General features: G+C 37.8%; 1 protein-coding gene across 1 annotated transcript in view; it reads left to right on the top strand.

Moving 5' to 3' along the window:
- STXBP3 (syntaxin binding protein 3) overlaps positions 1-18,360 on the top strand; it is an 81,056-nt gene continuing 62,696 nt past the window's right edge. Inside the window, exons 1-4 of the mRNA XM_036916630.2 lie at positions 1-218; positions 13,677-13,726; positions 14,296-14,377; positions 18,284-18,360. Of these exons, the coding sequence (XP_036772525.1) occupies positions 170-218; positions 13,677-13,726; positions 14,296-14,377; positions 18,284-18,360 (258 nt within the window). The 5' untranslated portion in view covers positions 1-169. The remainder of the gene's footprint in view (positions 219-13,676; positions 13,727-14,295; positions 14,378-18,283) is intronic.

Raw genomic sequence — 18,360 nt, 5'->3', positions numbered from 1 at the left:
CCGCGCTGCGCAGCCTCCATCCAGGGGTGGGCCGGAATCCCTTGCGGACGCGTGTGACGTCTCCGGAGGGCGCGACCCGTGGGAGGGGGCGGGTCCGCCCAAGCTGCTCCCTCGCAGCCGAAGTAAGTTGCGTGTTGGGGGCAGTGGCTGGTCCTCTGCAGTTAGGAAGATGGCGCCGCCAGGGACGGAACGGGGGCTGAAGAGCGTCGTGTGGCAGAGTAAGTGCGGTGGGGCAGTGGCCGAGAGGGGGAAGGCCAGGGGGCCGCCGCGCCGGGCCTAGCGAACCTGCCGCAGGCCTGCAGTCTCTTGGGAAGCCGCCGCGGGTACTTGTTGCATTGAGACCCTGTCCCTGTTGGACTTCCTGCTTCCCTTCCCGCTTCCCCCCACAGCCCTCTTCCTTGCCAGCCCGGGGACAGCGGGGTGCGGGAGCGCGCTGCCTCCTCCTCGCTAGCGTCGGCACCCCTGTAGCCTTGGCCCGGCTCTGGCCCCGAAGCCCGGGGTTGCAGCTCCCGGCCCGGCATTTCCTCCCGCGGCCCTCGAGCGTAACCTCGGCGGCGCTGTCCACGCCCCGCCGCTGGGGTCTCTCCGCTCGGCGCAGCCTGGGCGCTCGGCCATTCCGCCCCTCCCCTTCTTCCCACACTTGAGTTTCCGAAAACTGCGTATTCGGCTTACTCGTTTTAGTATCAAAGAGGATTTTGCAACCGTACTTTTAAATGTCTGTCCTTAAGTAAAATGTTACACAGACCCTTCTTCCTCTCTTCCTAGAGGAGCCCACTTTCTAAACAGTTGTTGAGAACAGACTATCGGAATGATGAAATCTGGGGGCAGAGCTGCACCCTCGCCTCACCCCTCACTCTCTGGGAGCTCCGTGTTGTAGGACTGTAGTCATTATTCGTTATTGACGTACTGTCATTCTGCCATATCATCTACGACTTTTATAAAAATCGCTACGAACCTAGGTCGGCCAGGTCAGAGCAGAAACGAAACCACCAAACGGGAAGCACCATCATTGTCATTGCCGGGTTCAAAATAATTATAGTCCGTCCAGTAATGGAAAGGGAATAACATCTAATTAGTATTTCTGGCTCCAGCTTTTTGAGCAAAGAACAGAAATGACTTAGTTAACAAAATTCTGGAAGTTACGGAGTGCCTTGTGTAAAATTAAGACTCCAAATCAGCAACTGGCATAGTTGTTAACATACTAGGTACTGAAAACAAGTATATACAGGGGAAAGAAAAAAGGTGTGAAAACGCCTTTTTAAAAATTGGATAATTATAAGATTGGCATTTTGCTTATCAAGAGTTACAGGGTGACTCTTTTTTTAAAATTTAAAAAAAATTTTATGTTGTTATCATTAATCTACAATTACATGAAGAATATTATGTTTACTAGGCTCTCCCCTATACCAAGTCCCCCCCCACAAACCCCATTACAGTCACTGTCCATCAGCATAGCAAAATGTTGTAGAATCACTACTTATCTTCTCTGTGTTGCACAGCCCTCCCTTTTCTCCCATCCCCCACATTATGCATGCTAATCATAATACACCCTTTCTTCTTCCCCTACCTTATCCCACCCTACCCACCCATCCTCCCCAGTCCCTTTCCCTTTGGTACCTGTTAGTCCATTCTTGGGTTCTGTGATTCTGCTGCTGTTTTGTTCCTTCAGTTTTTTCTTTGTTCTTATACTCCACAGATGAGTGAAATCATTTGGTATTTGTCTTTCTCCGCTTGGCTTATTTCACTGAGCATAATACCCTCTAGCTCCATCCATGTTGTTGCAAATGGTAGGATTTGTTTTCTTCTTATGGCTGAATAATATTCCATTGTGTATATGTACCACGTCTTCTTTATCCATTCATCTACTGATGGACACTTAGGTTGCTTCCAATTCTTGTCTATTGTAAATAGTGCTGCGATAAACATAGGGGTGCATCTGTCTTTTTCAAACTGGAGTGCTGCATCCTTAGGGTAAATTCCTAGGAGTGGAATTCCTGGGTCAAATGGTAAGTCTATTTTGAGCATTTTGAGGAACCTTCATATTGCTTTCCACAATGGTTGAACTAATTTACATTCCCACCAGCAGTGTAGGAGGGTTCCCCTTTCTCCACAACCTGGCCAACAATTGTTGTTGTTTGACTTTTGGATGGTAGCCATCCTTACTGGTGTGAGGTGATATCTCATTGTGGTTTTAATTTGCAATTCTCTGATAATTAGCAATGTGGAGCATCTTTTCATGTGTCTGTTGGCCATCTGAATTTCTTTTTTGGAGAACTGTCTGTTCATTTCCTCTGCCCATTTTTTAATTGGATTATTTGCTTTTTGTTTGTTGAGATGGGTAAGATCTTTATATATTTTGGATGTCAAGCCTTAATCGGATCTGTCATTTACAAATATATTCTCCCATACTGTAGGGTACCTTTTTGTTCTACTGATGGTCTCTTTTGCTGTACAGAAGCTTTTCAGCTTGATATAGTCCCACTTGTTCATTTTTGCTTTTGTTTTCCTTGCCCGGGGAGATATGTTCAAGAAGAGGTCACTCATGTTTATATCTAAGAGATTTTTGCCTATGTTTTTTTCTAAGGGTTTTATGGTTTCATGACTTACATTCAGGTCTTTGATCCATTTTGAATTTACTTTTGTGTATGGGGTTAGACAATGGTCCAGTTTCATTCTCTTACATGTAGCTGTCCAGTTTTGCCAGCACCATCTGTTGAAGAGACTATCATTTCCCCATTGTATGTCCATGGCTCCTTTATCAAATATTAATTGACCATATATGTTTGGGTTAATGTCTGGAGTCTTTTATCTGTTCCACTGGTCTATGGCTCTGTTCTTGTGCCAGTACCAAATTGTCTTGATTTCTATGGCTTTGTAGTAGAGCTTGAAGTTGGGGAGTGAGATTCCCCCCCCCCCCACTTTATTCTTCTTTCTCAGGATTGCTTTGGCTATTCAGGGTCTTTGGTGTTTCCATATGAATTTTTGAACTATTTGTTCCAGTTCATTGAAGAATGTTGCTGGTAATTTGATAGGGATTGCATCAAATCTGTATATTGCTTTGGGCAGGATGGCCATTTTGACGATATTAATTCTTCCTAGCCAAGAGCATGGGATGAGTTTCCATTTGTTAGTGTCCCCTTTAATTTCTCTTAGGAGTGTCTTGTAGTTTTCAGGGTATAGGTCTTTCACTTCTTTGGTTAGGTTTATTCCTAGGTATTTTATTCTTTTTGATGCTATTGTGAATGGAATTGTTTTCCTCATTTCTCTTTCTATTAGTTTATTGTTAGTGTATAGGAAAGCCACAGATTTCTTTGTTTTAATTTTGTATCCTGCAACTTTGCTGTATTCCGATATCAGTTCTAGTAGTTTTGGAGTGGTGTCTTTAGGGTTTTTTATGTACAATATCATGTCATCTGCAAATAGTGACAGTTTAACTTCTTCTTTACCAATCTGGATTTCTTGTATTTCTTTGTTTTGTCTAATTGCCATCGCTAGGACCTCCAGTACTATGTTAAATAATAGTGGGGAGAGTGGGCATCCCTGTCTTGTTCCCGATCTCAGAGGAAAAGCTTTCAGCTTCTTGCTGTTCAGTATGATGTTGGCTGTGGGTTTATCGTATATGGCCTTTCTTATGTTGAGGTACTTGCCCTCTATACCCATTTTACTGAGAGTTTTTATTATGAATGGATGTTGAATTTTGTCAAATGCTTTTTCAGCATCTATGGAGATGATCATGTGGTTTTTGTCCTTCTTTTTGTGGATGTGGTGGATGATGTTGATGGATTTTCGAATGTTTTACCATCCTTGCATCCCTGGGATGAATCCCACTTGGTCATGGTGTATGATCCTTTTGATATATTTTTGAATTCGGTTTGCTAATATTTTATTGAGTGTTTTTGCATCTACATTCATCAGGGATATTGGTCTGTAATTTTCTTTTTTGATGGGGTCTTTGCCTAGTTTTGGTATTAGGGTGATGTTAGCTTCATAGAATGAGTTTGGGAGTATTCCCTCCTATTTTTTGGAAAACTTTAAGGAGAATAGGTATTATGTCTTCTGTGTATGTCTGATAAAATTCCGAGGTAAATCCGTCTGGCCCGAGGGTTTTGTTCTTGGGTAGTTTTTTGATTACCATTTCAATTTCTTTGGTCATAATTGGTTTGTTTAACTTTTGTGTTTCTTCCTTGGTCAGTCTTCGAAGATTGTATTTTTCTAGGAAGTTGTCTATTTCTTCTAGGTTTTCCAGCTTGTTAGCATATAGGTTTTCATAGTATTCTGTAAAAATTCTTAATATTTCTGTGGTGTCTGTCATGATTTTTCCATTCTCGTTTCTGATTCTGTTGATGCGTGTTGATTCTCTTTTTCTCTTAAATAGTCTAGCTGGAGGCTTATCTATTTTGTTTATTTTCTCCAAGAACCAGCTCTTGGTTTCATTGGTTTTTTCTATTGTTTTATTCTTCTCAATTTTGTTTATTTCTTCTCTGATCTTTATTATGTCCCTCCTTCTGCTGACTTTAGGCCTCATGTGTTCTTCTTTTTCCAGTTTCAATAAATGTGATGTTAGACTATTCATTTGGGATTGTTCTTCCTTCTTTAAGTGTGCCTGGATCACTATATACTTTCCTCTTAAGACTGCTTTCGCTGTGTCCCACAGAAGTTGGGGCTTTGTGTTGTTGTTGCCATTTGTTTCCATATATTCCTTGATCTCTATTTTAATTTGTTCGTTGATCCATTGATTATTTAGGAGCATGTTGTTAAGCCTCCATGTGTTTGTGAGCCTTTTTGTTTTCTTTGTAGAATTTATTTCTAGTTTTATACCTTTGTGGTCTGAAAAGTTGGTTGGTAGAATTTCAGTCTTTTGGAATTTACAGAGGCTTTTTTTGTGAGCTAGTATGTGGTCTATTCTGGAGAATGTTCCATGTGCACTTGAGAGGAATGTATATCCTGTTGCTTTTGGATGTAGAGTTCTATAGATGTCTATTAGGTCCATCTGTTCTAGTGTGTTGTTCAGTGCTTCTTTGTCCTTACTTATTTTCTGCCCAGTGGATCTATCCTTTGGGGTGAGTGGTGTGTTGAAGTCTCCTAAAATGAGTGCATTGCATTCTGTTTCCCCCTTTAGTTCTGTTAGTATTTGTTTCACATATGCTGGTGCTCCTGTGTTGGGTGCATATATATTTATAGTGGTTATATCCTCTTGTTGGATTGAGCCCTTTATTATTATGTAATGTCCTTCTTTATCTCTTGTTACTTTCTTTGTTTTGAAGTCTGTTTTATCTGATACTAGTACTGCAACCCCTGCTTTCTTCTCTCTGTTGTTTGCCTGAAATATGTTTTTCCATCCCTTGACTTTTAGTCTGTGCATGTCTTTGGGTTTGAGGTGAGTTTCTTGTAAGCAGCATATAGATGGGTCTTGCTTTTTTATCCATTCTATTACTCTATGTCTTTTGATTGGTACATTCAGTCCATTTACATTTAGGGTGACTATTGAAAGATATGTACTTATTGCCATTGCAGGCTTTAGATTCGTGGTTACCAAAGGTTCAAGGTTAGCTTCTTTAGTATCTTACTGCCTAACTTAGCTCGCTTATTGAGCTGTTATATATACAGTCTGGAGATTCTTTTCTTCTCTCCCTTCTTATTCCTCCTCTTCCATTCTTTATATGTTGGTTGTTTTATTCTCTGCTCTTTCGTATTTCCTTTAACTGCTTTTAGTGGGTAGTTGATTTTATTTTTTGCCTTTAGTTAGTATTTGGTTGGTCTCCTTTCTTTGCTGTGATTTTATTTTCTCTGGTGACATCTGTTTAGTCTTAGGAGTGCTCCCGTCTAGAACAGTCCCTCTAAAATACCCTGTAGAGGTGGTTTGTGGGAGGCAAATTCCCTCAACTTTTGCTTGTCTGGGAATTGTTTAATCCCTCCATATTTAAATGATAATCCTGCTGGATACAGTATCCTTGGTTCAAGGCCCTTCTGTTTCATTGCATTAAATATATCATGGCATTCTATTCTGGCCTGTAAGGTTTCTGTTGAGAAGTCTGATGATAGCCTGATGGTTTTTCCTTTATAGGTGACCTTTTTCTCTCTAGCTGCCTTTAAAAGTCTTTCCTTGTCCTTGATCTTTGCCATTTTAATTATTGTGTGTCTTGGTGTTGTCCTCCTTGGGTCCTTTCTGTTGGGAGTTCTGTGTATTTCCGTGGTCTGTTCGATTATTTCCTCCCCCAGTTTGGGGAAGTTTTCAGCAATTATTTCTTCAAAGACACTTTCTATCCCTTTTTCTCTCTCTTCTTCTTCTGGTACCCCTATAATGCGGATAGTGTTCCTTTTGGATTGTTCACACAGTTCTCTTAATATTGTTTCATTCCTGGAGATCCTTTTATCTCTCTCTGTGTCAGCTTCTATGCATTCCTGTTCTCTGGTCTCTGTTCCATCAGTGGCCTCTTGCATCTTATCCATTCTGCTTACAAATCCTTCCAGAGTTTGTTTCACTTCTGTAATCTTCTTCCGGACGTCTGTAATCTCCCTCTGGACTTCATCCCTTAGCTCTTGTATATTTCTCTGCATCTCTGTCAGCATGTTTATGATTTTTATTTTGAATTCTTTTTCAGGAAGACTGGTTAGGTTTTTCTCCTTCTCAGGTGTTGTCTGTGTTATCTTTGTCTGCCTGAAATTTTGCCTTTTCATGGCGATAGAGATAGTTTGCAGAGCTGGCACGAGTGACGGCTGGAAGAAGTTCCCTTCTTGTTAGTTTGTGGCCTTCCTCTCCTGGGAGAACAGCGACCTCTAGTGGCTTGTGCTGGGCAGCTGCGCGCAGACAGGGCTTCTGATTCTTGCCCGGCTGCTATGGAGTTTATCTCTGCTGTTGCTGTGGGCGTGGCCTGCCTCGTTCTGCTGCTCCGATATGGTGGAGCTGTGTTGGAGGGGGAACGGCCGGGAGGCTATTTATCTCCGTGAGGGGCCTCCGTGCTCCCTGCTGCCCAGGGTGTTAGAGTGCCCAGTGTTCCCCAGATTCCCTGCTGCTGGACTACGTGACCCAGGATGCTTCCATCTGGCAGTGGGGTCCCTGTCCGTTTAAGACTTCCAGAAAGCACTCGCTTTTCTTTGTCCTCAGGTCGCTGGCTGCGGGGACCCGCTTACAGGTCTTACTATCTTTTTTCCCTGTTATCCAGGACCCCACACATGCACTGTCTGCAGTCTGGTGCGGATGGCTAGGGTTGGCTATTTAGCAGTCCTGGGCTCCCTCTCCCTCCCCACTCCGACTCCTCTCCTCCGGCCTGGCCGGTGCTTGTATCTTACGCCTTTCACCAGGTGCTGGGTTCTTGCAGGGGTGGATGTGATCTGGATGTTGTCCTGTGTCTTCTGGTCTCTCTTTTAGGAAGAGTTGTCTTTGTTGTATTTTCAAAAATATATGTGGTTTTCGGAGGAGATTTCCGCTGCTCTACTCATGCTACCATCTTGGCTCCGCCTCCTGTTGATGGATTTTCAAATGTTGTACCATCCTTGCATCCCTGGGATAAATCCCACTTGGTCATGGTGTATGATCCTCTTGATGTATTTTTGAATTCGGTTTGCTAATATTTTCTTAAGTATTTTTGCAACTATGTTTGTCAGGGATATTGGTCTGTAATTTTTTTTTTTCATGGGTCTTTGCCTGGTTTTGGTATTAGGGTGATGCTGGCTTCATAGAATGAGTTTGGGAGTATTCCCTCCTCTTCTGTTTTTTGGAAAACTTTAAGGAAAATGGGTGTTATTTCTTCTCTGTATGTCTGATAAAATTTTGCGGTAAATTCATCTGGCCCGGGGGTTTTGCTCTTGGGTAGTTTTTGATTACTGCTTCAATTTCGTTGCTGGTAATTGGTCTGTTTAGATTTTCTGTTTCTTCTTTGGTCAGTCTTGGAAGGTTGTATTTTTCTAGGAAGTTGTCCATTTCTTCTAGGTTTTCCAGCTTGTTAGCATATAGGTTTTCATAATATTGTGTAATAATTCTTAGTATTTCTGTGGTGTCTGTTGTGATTTTTCCTTTCTTGTTTCTGATTCTGTTGATGTGTGTTGATTCTATTTTTCTCTTAATAAGTCCAGCTAGAGGCTTATCTATTTTGTTTATTTTCTCCAAGAACCAGCTCTTGGTTTCATTGATTCTTTCTATTGTTTTATTCTTCTCAATTTTATTTATTTCTTCTCTGATCTTTATTATGTCCCTCCTTCTGCTGACTTTAGGCCTCATTTGTTCTTCTTTTACTAATTTCAATAATTGTTACTTTAAACTATTCATTTGGGGTTGTTCTTCCTTCTTTAAATATGCCTGGGTTGCTATATACTTTCCTCTTAAGACTGCTTTCGCCATGTCCCACAAAAGTTGGGGGGCTTTGTGTTCTTACTTGTTTCCATATATTCCTTGATCTCTATTTTAATTTGTTCGTTGATCCATTGATTATTTAGGAGCATGTTGTGAAGCCTCCGTGTGTTTGTGGGATTTTTCATTTTCTTCTGCGTAATTTATTTCTAGTTTCTTACTTTTGTAGTCTGAGAAACTCGTTGGTACAATTTCAGTCTTTTTGAATTTACTGAGGCTCTTTTTGTGGCTTAGCATATGATGTATTCTTGAAAATGTTCCATGTGCACTTGAGAAGAATGTGTATTCTGCTGCTTTTGGGTGTAGAGGTCTGTAGATGTCTGTTAGGTCCATCTGTTCTAATGTGTTGTTCAGTGCCTCTGTGTCCTTAGTAATTTTTTTTCTGGTTGATCTGTTATTTGCAGTGAGTGGAGTGTTGAAGTCTCCTAAAATGAATGCATTGCATTCTATTTCCTCCTTTAATTCTGTTAGTATTTGTTTCACATATGTTGGTGTTCCTGTGTTGGGTGCATAAATATTTATAATGGTTATATCTTCTTGTTGGATTGATCCCTTTATCATTACGTAATGTCCTTCTTTATCTCTCGTGACTTTCTTTGTTTTGAAGTCTATTTTGTCTGATACAACTACTGCAACTCCTGCTTTTTTCTCTCTATTAGTTGCACGAAATACCTTTTCCATCCCTTCACTTGTAGTCTGTGTATGTCTTTGGGTTTGAGGTGAGTCTCTTGTAAGCAGCATATAGATGGGTCTTGCTTTTTTATCCATTCAGTGACTCTATGTCTTTTGATTGGTGCATTCAGTCCATTTACATTTGGGGTGATTATCGATAGGTATGAACTTACTGCCATTGCAGGCCTTAGATTCATGATTAGCAAAGATTCAAGATTAACTTCCATACTATCTAAGAATCTAACTTAACTCACTTAATATACTGTTACAAACACAATCTAAACGTTCTTTTTTTCTCCTCCTTTTTCTTCCTCCTCCATTCTTTATATATTAGTTATCATATTTTGTACTCTTTGTCTATCCTTTGATTGACTTTGATGATAGTTGATTTAATTTCGCATTTGCTTAGTAATTAACTGTTCTACTTTCTTTACTGTGGTTTTATTACCTCTGGTGACAGCTATTAAACCTTAGGAACACTTCCATCTATAGCAGTCTCTCCAAAATACACTGTAGAGTTGGTTTGTGGGAGGCAAATTCCCTCAACTTTTGCTTGTCTGGGAATTGTTTAATTCCTCCTTCATATTTAAATGATAATCTTGCCAGATAAAGTATTGTTGGTTTGTGGCCCTTCTGCTTCATTGCATTAAATACCTCATGCCACTCCCTTCTGTCCTGTAAGGTTTCTGCTGAGAAGTCTGATGATAGCCTGATGGGCTTTCCTTTTGTATATGATCTTATTTCTCTCTCTGGCTTCTTTTAATAGTCTGTCTTTATGCTTGATCTTTGCCATTTTAATTACTATATGTCTTGGTGTTGTCTTCCTTGGGTCCCTTGTGGTGGAAGATCTGTGCACCTCCATGGCCTGACAGACTATCTCCATCCCCAGATTGGGGAAATTTTCAGCAATTACCTCCTCAAAGACACTTTCTATCCCTTTTTCTCTGTCTTCTTCTTCTGGTATCCCTATAATGTGGATATTGTTCCTTTTGGATTGGTCACACAGTTCTCTCAATATTCTTTCAATCTTAGGGATCCTTTTTTCTCTCTGTGCCTCAGCTTCATTGTTTTCTTATTCTCTAATTTCTATTTCATTTATCATCTCTTCCACCATATCTAATCTGCTTTTAATACCCTCCATTGTGCTCTTCATCAATTGGATGGATCTCTGACCAGAATTCATTCCTGAGTTCTTGAATATTTTTCTGTACCTCCATGAGCATGTTAATGATTTTTATTTTGAAATCCCTTTCAGGAAGATTCATGAGGTTGATTTCATTTGAATCTTTCTCAGGTGTTGTCTTCATAATTTTACTTTGAACTAGGTTTCTTTAGCATCTCATATTTGTGTATGGAGCCCTCTAGTGCCCAGTAGCTCTACTCTATGGAGCTGCTCAGCCCCTGAAGCAATGTTGGGGGTTGCAGGGGAGCAGTATTGGTGCCAGGGGGGAGGAAAGAGCTGTTTCCTGCTTCCCAGCTGCTATGCCTGCCTCCACTGCCAGAACCAGTGGGCCTAGCACACAGGTATAAGCCTCTGTGCTTTGCTACAACTTCAGTTTGTAGTTACTGTAGATGGGGCTTCCCTCTGGCTGGCCTAATGCAAGGGTAGGGTTTCCTGGTTTGTGAGCCAGGTGTGGCTGGCTGGGAGAAAGGCGCAGTAGGCTGCATATCACAGAGGGGATCCTTCGAGCTGTGTAGCCAGCCAGGGAGCTGGAGCACCTGAAAATCAAGACAGCTCCCAACCTGCTGGGCAGAGTGTACTTGGATAATTTTGTCTACCTGTCCTTTCTCCTGAGCAGTAAGCTCTGGATAGTCCTTGCCCCTTTGGCAGCCCTCTTGCTGTTAGGAAGTCTCTCAGACTGCCCGCCTTTCTTTTGTCCCAGAGCAGCATATATGGGTCCCTGCTTTCTACAAGCAGCTGGAATCTCAGTCTCTCCAGGAATTCTGTCTGTCTTACCTTTCCAACCCCCTAATCATGAGAGTACCATGAAAGCACCATGAAATGTAGGTTTGTGCTCCTATAGCAGATCTCCAGAGTTAGGTATTCAGCAGTCCCAGGCCTCCACTCCCTCCCCGCTCCATTTCTTTTCCTCCTGCTGGTGAGCTGGGGTGGGGGAAGGGCTTGGGTCCTGCCGGGCCACAGCTTTAATACGTTACCCTGCTCCTTGAGGTTTATTCTTTTCTCCAGCTGTATGCATTTTGGTGCAGCCCTCTTTCCGGTTGCTCTTTCAGGATTAGTAGTATTAATTATATTTTCGTATTATGTGTGGTTTTAGGAGGAAGCCTCTGTCTCACCTCTCATGCTGCCATCTTTAATATGTGATTCACTGTTTCACCTTCTTAACATTTGTGTGTTCATTGGAATAGCACTTATAATTTCCTTCACGAACTTTTTCTTTGCATTCACAGCTTAGGTGACCATTTGGAAAGGAGACCTAGCTTTCAGCCTGTCTTGGCTTTTGATATGCACTCCTCACTAAGCTTAATCATTTCTAAATCTTGATTTAAATTGAGAGACTTGAGACTCTTCCTTTCACTTGAACATTAGGCGCCATTGTAGGGTTATTAATTGGCTTATTTCAATATTGTTGTGTCTCAGGGAGCAGGGAGCCCAGTAAGTGGGAGAAAGGGAATGGTCAGTCAGTGAAGCAGTCAGAACACATTTATCCAATTAAGTTTGCCACCTTAAATGGGTGTGGTTCATGGCACCCCAAAATAATAATACTAACATCAGAGATCACTGATCACAGGTCACCATAACAAATATAATAACAAAAAAGTTTGAAATATTGTGAGAATTATCAAAATGTGACACAAAGACATGAAGTGAGCAAATGCTGTTGGAAAAATGGTGATAGATTTGCTCAACTCAGGATTGCCACAAACCTTCAATTTGTAAAAATGCGTATGTGCAAAGTGCAGTAAAACAAGCATTAAGACACAGCACAGTAAAATTACACACAGGTGTACCTGTATGCAATTTTAAATTTTCTGGTAGCTACATTTTAAATAAGAAAAACAGGTAAAATTTATTTTAATAATATATTTTGTTTAACCCAGTATTTCTAAAATGTTATCATTTCAACATGTAATCAATATAAAAACTAATGATACTTAACATTCCTTTTTTTGGTACTAAGTCATTGAAATCTGGTGTGTGTTTTTACTTGCAGGACATCCCTCTTCAGGCTAGCCACATGTCAGTGCTCAGGAGCCACATGTAATTAGTTTCTATCATATAGGGCAGTGTCATGTTTCTAAGGTTTTAAAGACTAATGTTGTGAGTTCATCCAATTCTCCAATTGGAATTCTCCAATTCCAATCATCAATTCTGTGAGCATTTCTTAAGAGAATCCTATGAAAATAAGCCAGATGTCCTTGATTTTCATTTCTTGGGGTATTAGGAATAAAGCAAACTTAGAAGGGGAAGTCGCATAATATTTGGGTGTCTGAGTTCTGCCAGAGAAAATACTCATCTTTGCCAGTATAGTACCCCAGAAACCAGCGCTTTAGGCTTAAATAATGGGTAAACACATCAGGCTTTTGCCATGTTTCTCATTTAACATTATAAACTTCCTAGCAAATACATATAAGCAACTACCCTTCAATAAAAAAAAAAAAAAATACATATAAGCACCTTAACTAATATTTAATACTTTCAAACTTTCCGAGTTACCATAAAACCATCCAGCTCACAATTATTATGATGAATATTAGTATAACCCTTATTAAATATACCCTCTGCTTGAACACATCATTTTTTAGCATGGTGCTAAAAACTCGGTGATAAATTTCTAAAAGCATTCACTTAAAACAAATATAGCCTAAGAAATAGAAAAGCTTGAATTATATAAACATCTCATTACCAAGAATTAATAAAAGACAGAATGGTTGATGTAATTTCCATTTTATTTCCATTTATTGTTATATTCTGCATATTACTACAGTTTTCAAAATTAATTGGAATTAATAAAACATTAAATATGGGTAATTGTCTTTATAAAGTAGAAGAAAAGATACCTGTTTGAATTGCCTATGTGTATTACTTAGTACATAAGAAAAAAGGTTTTTATGAATCAGTAAATAATTTAAAAAATAGATTTTGATTAAACTTTGAAAATCGTTGCAAGGAACATATTAATATTTATTGATTATAAAACAAAACTGTGTATTTGTATCCTAATGCTGTGATTTATATTGTTGAAAATTGTAATATTGTAAACCCAGAAGAAAAGTTCTTACCCAGTTTTCATTTTCAGATACAATCTAGCATTGGGATCTAGTTAGGGATTTTCCTGTCGTTTTTTTGTTTTCACTTATTTTCTTGGGATCTAAGTAGAATAGGAAAATCCAAATCAGATACTTTCAGAAATATTTTCCAGATATATTTGTATACTTAACTATATTAACCTTTTTTGTATTACTCTTATTCTGAAAAGCTCAAAAATATTACAGTTTAAATGTACCATATATGTTAAGTATTAAAGAAAATTGGATTTTTACTTAGCATTTAACAAGCATACATTCTTTTTATGTAGCTTAGCAGATTTCCATGTTGGATATTTCCCCAGTCATCTTGGACCTTTTGAGAAGTTAATCTATTGCATTTCTAACTGCTGAGTAAGAGTCCTAAATAATTCTTTTTTTTCTTTTCCAGAGATAAAAACAACAGTGTTTGATGACTGTAAGAAAGAAGGCGAATGGAAGGTAGAATTTGCGTATTTTGCCCTTATATTGAGGACTTCACTATATTGTTCTTACTATACTTCTGTAAGAGTATAGTGTCTGGAACCATGCTGCTTCTTTTCAAATCCTAGTTTCACCACTTACAGCTGTGGTTTCTTGGGCAAATTGCTTGCCTCTCTGTGCCTCTGTTGCCTTGTCAATAAAATGGGTGTTAGGACCTCACAAGGTGGTTGAAACATTAAATGAATCCATGTAAAATGCTTAGAACAGTGCCTGAAACAATTATTATTGTACAAATGATATTTTATAATTTTAAGAAAATTTGAATTAAACATAAGATATATTTAAAATGAGCAAGTTCTCTGCTTCAAAATGGAAATATTTCTATTTGCTTACTCATATATAATACTATATATATAGAGAGAGAGAGAAAATGATCTCTGGGTCATTCAAGTTAAAAGATGAATTGAGGTAACTTTATGTTATAAAATGTTTGTAAATTTGAATAGGTTTAATGGATTAAATTCTTTCTTTTGTGAATTCTCTGCAATCAAATTCTTATACTATTTCTTAATTTATATTCTTGTAAGATAATGCTTTTAGATGAATTTACCACTAAGCTCTTGGCATCATGCTGCAAAATGACTGATCTTCTAGCAGAGGGTATAACTGGTAAGTGTCACCACTACTGATTATGAAAACTTTTTTTACTGTGTTTGGGAAAGTTTGAAGTATTAATAAATTTTAGTTAGTAATTGTGTTTCTGAGGGGGTAATTTTTTTTAATAACTCTAGCTGCAGTAATTACACTGGGCATTCTTCTTTTCTCTGTCAATCTTTGGAATAACATCTGTAAGTCTGGTGGTTTTTTTGTTGTTTATTTTGTCATTTGGGATACATAATTAAGTGCCCAACCAAGACTAAGTCCGTTATTTTGTTGAGTTTGTTCTCGAATTTTTTATTCTTACATATTTATTAAATAGCTTTGTATGTTGATAAATTAGTTTTACCTCAGTGTAATGCTTATGGTTTGATTAATGCTTATGGTTTTCATGTATTGCTTTTAAATGGATAGTAAGATTTATGTCATAAAGTCAACTTTTGTACACATTTACAACTGTTAATACTCGTTTTGTAGGTTTCCATAGAAATGAAGCAATTATTTAAAAGTTTAAATCAGCTGTAGTGTTGGGTTATGAAAAAATGTTGCCACAGTTATCTTCCGCAATGCAGGATTGTATTATAATGAGATTTTAATCTCTTACCTTACAGGGAAAATACCAGTATCTTGTTGCATTCATATTCATACCATCTTTAACTCATCATCCTTTACTTAGTTGTTTAATTTTGATCTTCGTAACAACCATTAACAGATACTAAATATCCCCACTTGTAATGAGGAAACTGAGACTCAAAGTCAAATATAATTTTTTTATGTTTTGGATCCTAATGTAGTATATGTACCCTCTATCACTGCTAACTTTTGAGGTTCAAAAGTTCACTCATTTTCAAGAAAGCCTGAGCAGTGTGTATAATGGAAGGATTATCTAAACATTTTTGTAATATTTTGATATTTATATATAAAATAACCGATTATTGTTGCATTTAGTTTGTGGTCTTTATGACCTTCAGTGGAAAAAGTACTAAACTAGAAACTAGATGATTAGAACCTTGATACTTCTATTACTGGGTAAGTTTTATTGATAAAATCACTTAAGTGTTTTGTTCTCAGAGGTCATTCTGATGTGCATTTAGAGTGAGAACCATGAATAATATATGTGAAAGCATTATGAAACTACAGAACCATTTTGCTCTGTAATGATGTTTTATTGAATTTTTGTTGACCTTTCTTACTGTGTGTTCAGTTGATAGATACTTTTCAAGAAAAGGATTCTGTGGGAAACATTAACCAAACTGAATAGGTTTCTTTAGGACATTTTGGAGTTTTTTAAATGCTAGTATATAGGGATCTCTTGGGTACAGGTATAGTATTCAATTTTCTAAACTTACTTGACCACAGAAAGCCTTTTTTAAGAAACATTTAATAGGACTGATAGTCTGGAAGCACATTCCTTCATCTCAGTATCCTCCATGGTTACCTAGGTTTGCTCTGGTTTAATTATAATCATATCTACTAACTTGAGCTTGTCATAGTCCTTTTGAGTTCCACATAAACTCTCCCAAGAATCCCTCTGTTAATTAGACTTGGCATTGGCACATTCAGTGATTAGACTTTCTGTCATTCAGGAATGACTTTCTGTCATTTAAATAGGCAGTAGTGCCTTGGAACATTAAAAAAAAAAAATTGGTGAGAAAAAAGTGCACATATGATGTTTACTTCAGTGGAGAGTAAATAAAGTCAAGTAAAAACCTTTAAAGAATAGCCTGGGAATTAGATTATTCCTTTGTCACTATTATAGAAATAATCATAAAAACCTTTCTATTTTTACTTTTTAATATTTTTATTTTGATATCATTAATGTACAATTACTTGAACAACATTATGATTACTAGACTCCCCATTGTGAAGTCCCCGCACATACCCCATTACAGTCACTGTCCATCAGTGTAGTAAGAGGCTATAGAATCATTACTTGTTTTCTTTGTATATACTGCCTTTCCCTTGTCCCCCCACCTACATTATGTGTGCTAATCATAGTGCCCCATTTTCCCCCTTATCCCTCTCCTCCCACCCACCCTCCCCAGTCCTTTTCCCTTTGGTAACTGTTAGTCCATTCTTGGGTTCTGTGAGTCTGCTGCTGTTTTGTTCCTTCAGTTTTTTCTTTGTTCTTATACTCCACAGATAAATGAAATCATTTGATACTTGTCTTTCTCCAACTGGCTTATTTCACTGAGCATAATACCCTCTAGCTCCATCCATGTTGTTGCAAATGGTAGGATTTCTTTTCTTCTTATGGCTGAATAATATTCCATTGTGTATATGTACAACCTCTTCTTTATCCATTCATCTACTGATGGACACTTAGGTTGCTTCCATTTCTTGGCTGTTGTAAATAGTGCTGCGATAAACATAGGAGTGCATATGTCTTTTTCAAACTGGGCTGCTGCATTCTTAGGGTAAATTTCTAGGAGTGGAATTCCTGGGTCAAATGGTATTTCTATTTTGAGTTTTTTGAGGAACCTCCATACTGCTTTCCACAATGGTTGAACTAATTTACATTCCCATCAGCAGTGTAGGAGGGTTCCCCTTTCTCCACAACCTTGCCAACATTTGTTGTCATCTGGCTTTTGGATGTTGGCTGTCCTAATTGGTGTGAGGTGATATCTCATTGGACTGATAGTCTGTTTATTTTTATTATCTTTAAAAAACCTTTCTTTTTATTATCATTTAGTAGATGCCCACTTTTCAGTGAATTGAAGAAGTATAACTTTCTGCTATTGATAACCAGACATTTCAGAATATTTTCAGTCTGTGTTCAAAATCATATCACAGTTTCATGTTTTAACATGTACATTGTTCACCAAACATGATATAGTATGTATAGCCTAACGAGGACTGTAAGACCTTTCATTTCTAGTAGTAAGCAGTTAAAGTTAACACACAGTTAACCTTAATGTTTTAAAGATGGGAATGGAGATAAAAATAAAATTAAATAATTTCCTTGGAAATCTAATTTCTGTCTATTTAACAGAAGCTATGATAAATCTGTACTAATATAGATTTAGGAATGAGAAAATGAATCACCATATTTAAAAGAGAAGTCCAACAGTAGCCTCCCTTGCATGTCAGATTAATGTTTTTAATTCTTTCTAGGTCCTTTGCCAACATGAGTCTTGAAAGATGATTCTCTTGATTTGTAGGCTGTACTTTGAATTAGTTTTTCTTAAAAATATAACTTTAATAGTTAATTTAACAATTTAGAGTTTACTAGCTTTAAATTCACTTTGTTTTATGTTAGGTAATTTTATAAACTTAATTTCAGTAATGAAAATACAATTGAGTATATTGTGATACTTTTGTTGAAAAAATGCTTATAAGTATTAATGAATGGTTTTAAATAATAGTTGACAATTTATTTAAGTAATAGTCGTTAAACACTTGGGCTCTGAAGACAGACAGATGTAGGTTGCAATCCTGCCTGTTCTGCTTTCTATCTGTGTAGTTTGAACATGCTTCCTGACTTCTCTAAGTCTTAGTTTCCGCATTTGTAAAATACTTACGGGGTTATTACAAGGTTTAAAAGCCAATTCATGTAAAGTGCTTTGCCTGGTATCTGTTATCATATTTGCCATTACTATAGTAGAATATTTTTAAAAGAAATACATATTTTAATTTCTCTTATATTTTCTTGCTTCATAGCGTGTTCATTGCTTATGCTGATAGACCTAACTATAAAATAACTGCTTTATCTTTTTTTACTCATGATGAGCACTTAGAGAAGTTTAGCCTTAGAGAAAACACATTTTCAGGATTTCCTAATCTATAAATAAAGACAGGAAAATGTTAAACCTACAATATGTAAACATGTTTCCCTTTTGTTTTAAGAAGTAAAGTTTATTTAAAAATTGTTTCAAGTGTATAAATATTGGGTTGTATAATTTGATTTTTTGTGTTTAGTTGTGGAGAATATTTGTAAGAATCGAGAACCTGTCAGACAAATGAAAGCTCTTTATTTTATCTCTCCAACATCAAAG

The sequence above is a fragment of the Manis pentadactyla genome, chromosome 4 (genome assembly GCF_030020395.1).
Source record: "Manis pentadactyla isolate mManPen7 chromosome 4, mManPen7.hap1, whole genome shotgun sequence".
Classification (NCBI taxonomy): domain Eukaryota; kingdom Metazoa; phylum Chordata; class Mammalia; order Pholidota; family Manidae; genus Manis; species Manis pentadactyla.
This window is presented reverse-complemented; position numbering and strand designations above follow the sequence as displayed.